The sequence below is a fragment of the Maylandia zebra genome, linkage group LG6 (genome assembly GCF_041146795.1).
Source record: "Maylandia zebra isolate NMK-2024a linkage group LG6, Mzebra_GT3a, whole genome shotgun sequence".
NCBI lineage: Eukaryota > Metazoa > Chordata > Actinopteri > Cichliformes > Cichlidae > Maylandia > Maylandia zebra.
In genome coordinates this window covers 12,065,712-12,071,616 of record NC_135172.1, presented here as the reverse complement: position 1 = coordinate 12,071,616, position 5,905 = coordinate 12,065,712, and the positions used below count along the sequence as shown (strand labels likewise).

The 5,905-nt window shown below is 40.5% G+C and overlaps 1 protein-coding gene across 2 annotated transcripts; it reads right to left on the bottom strand.

Moving 5' to 3' along the window:
* Positions 1–378: 378 nt before the first annotated feature.
* LOC143418922 (putative E3 ubiquitin-protein ligase HERC4) lies at positions 379–5,430 on the bottom strand. 2 transcript variants are annotated; one of them, XR_013098871.1, is made up of 4 exons: positions 4,816–5,430; positions 4,215–4,398; positions 2,861–2,963; positions 379–1,136 (listed from the first exon to the last, which is right to left on the bottom strand). XR_013098871.1 is itself a non-coding variant. In XM_076884664.1 (3 exons), exons 1-3 carry the CDS (start codon positions 4,431–4,433, stop codon positions 925–927), a joined length of 534 nt encoding a protein of 177 aa, XP_076740779.1. In that variant the 5' UTR covers positions 4,434–5,430; the 3' UTR covers positions 379–924. The 2 variants fall into 2 exon arrangements, 1 of the variants encoding a protein (XP_076740779.1); XM_076884664.1 differs by having other exon boundaries at positions 4,215–5,430.
* Between the last annotated feature and the right edge of the window lie 475 nt (positions 5,431–5,905).

The following is a 5,905-nucleotide window of genomic DNA, read 5'->3' as shown; positions in this document are numbered from 1 at the left end:
AGGAACTGATGACATGTGTCAGCAGAGGCTTTCAGGGTTGTTTAGAGTAGAGCTGATAGTCTTAAAGAACACGGCGATTATGACAATTTAACACAATGACCTCAGAAAAATATCTGTTTCTCTCATTTTTACTGTATTCTGATCAAATTTCCAACATTCTTTTAACATTTCAACCGGATGGCTCCCCGGCCTCAGTCGGGCGATGGGGGTATGCGGTGGGGCGTGGCCTGCGGTGCCGTGCAGGGAGGGCGGACGCACCTGCACGGCATCCTTAATCACGTCCGCCAAGAGTACAGTACTACTGTACTCTTGCTTCTTCAAATCGTGTTAAGCAAACCTCAGACTGCAGTAATTAGGGATTTACTGACACCAGGTAAGCAATGTTTAGTGTAAAATACACATTTTTATTGTTCCAACAAATAACCAATGTTACATATGTTAAAGATTTATTATTGGAAATAATTCAACCCCACCAGAATTAAACAAAACACAAAGAATAAAGTGATAAATAATACAGAAGTGCTCTATTGGATTGTATTACATAGTCAGATGTTTATAGCAATATAGTAGTTATAAAGCAATACATTCTCCTGTTCATGTTTGTCTGAGCATAAAAATTAGATTTGATTCATAAGAATTATAATGCAGCAGTAACTTAAATTATTGGATAAATTATGACATATTAAGAAAAGTCAGATAATTCTAAAGTGCCTTATGATGCTGATGCTGTTACACAGCTGTCTTATGTAGGGATGTTGAATTTTTTGCATTTGCTATAGTGTAATATTATTGTAATGCACAGTGTAAATTATCCTGAGGTACCACAGGAAAAGAAGATGAGTTCCAAGAGTACAAATAAATCTCATCCCTCCTCCTCGGCTCAGACACAGTGCACGCTCCTTTAGAGCTGCATACGATCCAGCATCACAGTGTGAAATCTGTATCTGCTAGCAGGGCCTCTGTCAGTCTGTCTCGCATGATCTCCTTAGTTGAGTAAAAAGGCAGATACAGATTAGAGTGACATGTCTCTGACTCAGGGAAGTGCTGCTCACAGGTGCTGCTCTGAATAGCAAAAACCTTCATCTTGACCTGGTCGATGCCAAGAATAGGAGCTCTCCTGTAACCAGTCAGGAACCCTGAAGAACAGCAATGGAAAGAAAATATCATTTTACTTATCTTATTTTTTTTGAAAACTTTTACATACCTATACATATCATCATCACATCACAGGAAAAAGTAAGGTAAGGTAACTTTATTTATACCTAAAGGCAAGGTAAATTTGCTTTACAGAAAAATGACAGCATTTGACATCCCTTTAAAAACACACATACCTAGTAAATATATAAAACTCACTGTGACACATACTTTAATATTTCGAATCAAAAACAGTTCTTATTTAATTCAGTGACAGCAACGGGGACAAAGCTATTTTTATAACGCTTTGTCCTGCATCTCGGAAATAGAAACCTCCGTCCTGAGGGAAGAAGCTGAAATTCACCCCTTAGAGGATGGGAACCATTTTTAAGGATTGATAAAGCCATCCTCTGTACCTGCTTAGAGTACAGGGAGGCTAAACAAGACTGTGGCTCACCTATCAGACGACTGGACCATCTCACTATCTGATTTAGAGAGTTTTTCTCTGTGACAGAGGTCTGACCAAACCATGCCACCAAACAAAAGGATAAAACAGACTCAATAAAAGAACGATAAAACAAAGTTAAAATTTTTTGGTCAATGTGGAAATGAACAAGTTTCCTAAGGCAATAAAGGTGCTGGTGACCCTTTTTACAAACTGATTTGCAATTTTGATCAAAGTTCAGTTTTTCATTTATTATGGTCCCAAGATATTTATATGATTGTACTTGCTCTATTTTCTGACCTTTAATTAAAGTAACTGCTTGCCCATTTTGTTGTTTCCTAAAATCAACAACCATGTCTTTTGTTTTAGATATGTTCAGCTGGAGATAAGACTCCTCACACCACTGAACAAAGTCATCAATGACTGGACCGTGGTTAATTTCACCCTCTTTCAGTAAGCTGACAATAACAGAGTCATCTGCATATTTAATAATGACCCTGTTTTCATGTCTGCCCTGACACATATTTGTATAGAGAGTGAATAATAAGGGCGATAGGACGCACCCTTGAGGAGAACCTGTGGAGGAGAACACTGGGTCAGACAGAACCCCATTTATTCTCACTCTTTGTGACCTGTCAGTTAGAAAATCTAAAATCCAGCCCACCAGGTTTTTCCTGATTTCAAACTGTTCTAAAAGTCTTTTAATTAAAATATGGGGCTGTATTGTATTAAAAGCCGAAGAAAAATCAATGAAAAGAAGTCTTGCAAAAGTCCCTTTACTCTCTACATGTTTAAGAATTAGATTTAGTAAAGTCAAAAGTGCGTCCTCCACTCCTCTGTTGGGCCTGTATGCAAACTGCATTGGATATTTTTGCATATTTGTCACATTTATGTGTAATAAGTAAATACAAAACACAATTGTTAATTTATCATTTCATTCATTAAGGGAAAAAATATTCAAGCCTAGCTGGCCCTATGTGAAAAAGCAATGGAGCTCTAAATGTATTAACTGGTGGAAGCATCCTGGCAGCAAGAACTGCAGTCAAGTGTTTGTGATAACTGGTAACGAATCTTTACATAGCGTTGGGAGGAATTTCGGCCCACTTTCCTTGGCATACGTTTTTGATGACTAACTCAACCATAAAGCAGCTTTACAGTGTATTAATCAGAACAATGCTGCTCTCTAATGTATCTTGGTAAAGTGCAGAAAAATCTAATGTTTTATATGATACAGTGTGATTTCAGTAACATATCATAACGGAGGCTTCAGCAAGTACTTACGAAGGAAATCTTTCCTCTGCTCTTCAGTTAGTTCATCAAATACCTCCCAAAACATCTGTATGGTGGGGTGGCGGTCATGATATCTCCAACCATAACTTGTGTTCTGAAAACAGTGAAAATGACTGTTATAATCATAGAGTTTGTAAGGTCAGGCATACACTATGTTGCCAAAAGTATTCCCTAACACATCCAAATCATTCAATTAATGTGTTCCAATCACTTCCATGGACACAGGTGTATTAAATCAAGCACCTAGGCATGCAGACTACTTCTACAAACATGTGTGAAAGGACGAGTCGCTCTCAGGAACTGAATGAATTCCAGCATGGTAATGTGATAGGATGCACCAGTGCAACAAGTCCAGTCATGAAATTTCCTCGCTATTAAATATTCCATAGTCAGCTGTTAGTGATATTATAACAAAGTGGAAGTAATTGGAAATGACAGCTAGTCAGCTGATGCTAAGGCTCATAGTGCACTTAAGTCACCAATATCTGCAGTCTGCTGTTGTTACAGATGTCCAAACTTCATTGGTTTCCATGGCTGAGCAGCTGCATCCCAGCCTTACACTGACAAACACAATGCAAAGCGTCAGATGGAGTGATTTAAGCATCTCAACACTGGACTCTAAAGCAGTGGAGATGTGTTTACTGGAGTGACGAATCACACTTCTCTGACTCCGATGGATGTGTCAGGGTTTGGTGGTTGCCAGAAGTACTTGTCTGACTGCACTGTGCCAAGTGTAAAGTGTGGTGGAGGGGCGGTTTTGTTGTGGGGCTGTTTATCGGGAGTTGGGTTCGCCCCCTTAGTGCCGATGAAAGGAACTCTTAATGCTTCAGCATATCAAGACAATTTCATGCTTCCAGTTTGGGGATGGCCACTTTCTGTTCCAACATGGCTGGGCACCAGTGCACAATACAAGGTCCATAAAGACATGGATGAGTGAGTTTGGTGTAGAAGAACTGGACTAGCCTGCACAGAGTCCTGACCTCACCCTGATAGAACATATTTGGGATGAATTAGAGCAGCAACTGTGAGCCAGGCCTTCTCCTCCAACATCAGTGTCTGACACCATAAATGCACCTCTGGAAGAATAGTCAAAAAATTCCCATAAACACACCTAAACCTTGTGGAAAGCTTTCCCAGAAGAGTGGAAGCAGTTATAGCTGCGAAGGGTGGGCTGACTATTATATTATACTATCATACAAAAGTCTGGATTAAGACTGAGATGTGACTCAAGTTCATATTTGTGTTAAAGCAGCCGGCTGAATGCTTTTGACAGTATGCAGTACACAGTTATTGTGCTACAGGACAGCTGTGAAACTACAGCCTGTGTCTGTTTGGCTGACTGTACCTGTTTGAACTTTTCCCAGTCATGCACGTCCTGGCCGACCAGCACTCCCTGCAGCTCCTCTGGTCGAAACAGCCTCACCAAATCCTGCTCACACACCAGGAAGAAGCCTCGCTTGAACTCCTGGAACAGACTCTCCACTGATGTGTTGAAGGCATGATTCACATAGGCCTCCACAAACTCCTTCCTGTTTAGGAGGGAAAATGTTAAATTAGCAAACATTTCACAGAGACAAAGGTGCTGCAGATGAACCTCACAAACACTTCATGTTTTATATGCTTACCGTATTTCCCGGACTACAAAGCGCACCTGAATATTAGCCGCACAAGCTAAAATCAGGGGAAAATCCTGTTTTGTACATACATTAGCCGCACCTGACCAAAAGCCGCAGGTGTTTCAATATTGACTTATCATATGTAAGAGAATATGCACAAAGCGAATTGTCAGGAAAGAGATGGCTGTTTGGAGACACACCCCTTTTATTAATATTTTGAAAATCAAGTTATGGGTACATATTTGCACATGTGCTGTGCTTCATAAATGAGTAACAAATGTAGTACATAACAGTAACCTACAGCACACCAGAAAAATAGATTCAGACTACCTTTTAGGCTCAGGTGCAGTGACACGGCTTTAACAAGAAGAAAAGTCAGTCATTCACCACCATCTTCCTGCGCACTAAAACCACCAAAGTCCTCTTCTCCAGTGTCGGAAACGAACAGGCTCAGGATGGCTTCGTCATCCACTCTCAGCTTCTTTCCTTCGTTGTCACTTTCAAAACCAAAGATAATCCTCATTGTCATTGTCAGTGTCGGAGTCGAACACCCTCTGAAGGGCCGTGGCGGTGTCCTCCTCTTCATCATGCAGCAGTCCAGCCCTTCGAAATCCGTTGGTGATCGTGGATGTTTGCACACTTTTCCACGCTGTCAGAATCCACCGGTAGAGTTGAGCACAACTTGCTTTTCGCAAGTTTATCGCCGCTCGTCATCCACGACTCCTGCTGAACGCATAGCGCTACTTTGAAGTTTGTTTTTCGCGCTACTTGTACGGCACTATGTTGCCTGGCGGATGGACATGTGACCAACATACCACTCTTGAACCCCGATCCTTCCGCCAGGCAACGTAGTGCCGTACAACAGCGGAACAAACAAAACAAATCGTCTTACGATATCACAAAAATCATGGACAATCTATAGAAAAGCCGCACCTGACTAAAAGCCGCAGGGTCCTGGTGATGATACGGGCAGCAGAGTTCTGGACGCGTTGAAGCTTGTGGATGGATTTTTGAGTATAAAAATAACCTGAATAAATACAAATAAAGGGAAAGAGCTGTCCAGACCTCTGTCTCTGACCATCTGTGTTAACACTTGAAATCGGAAACATGTAAATGTAACAAACATGTTAAAACATAAGAAATCAGGAAGGGGCAAAAAAAGCATTTTGCTAAAAAAAGATTTAGAGCAGAAGTTTTTAAAATGAAGATATATTGCATTTATTTACAATTAAAAACACACAGAGCAGAAAGTGTGTTACTGTTTTACATCCACAGACACACAAGAAAAGAAGCCGGCAACGTGAGGTCAAGTTATGGCATTTTTATTTGTGTATTTCAGTACATGTATTCAGAATAGAGTTTTTAAAAACAAACAAACGTCCCAAGTCAAGTTTGGGGGGATTTTTGTGAAAGAAAGGTT

What these genes read in the sequence shown, in the direction of transcription:
- LOC143418922 (XM_076884664.1), bottom strand. Translation starts at nt 4,433, where the DNA reads ATGTTTGCTAATTTAACATTTTCCCTCCTAAACAGGAAGGAGTTTGTG. An exon ending in ACTGGGAAAAGTTCAAACAG is followed by an intron (nt 2,964 to 4,214) that starts GTACAGTCAGCC and finishes CACTGTTTTCAG; the next exon opens with AACACAAGTTATGGTTGGAG. An exon ending in GCAGAGGAAAGATTTCCTTC is followed by an intron (nt 1,137 to 2,860) that starts GTAAGTACTTGC and finishes GCTGTTCTTCAG; the next exon opens with GGTTCCTGACTGGTTACAGG.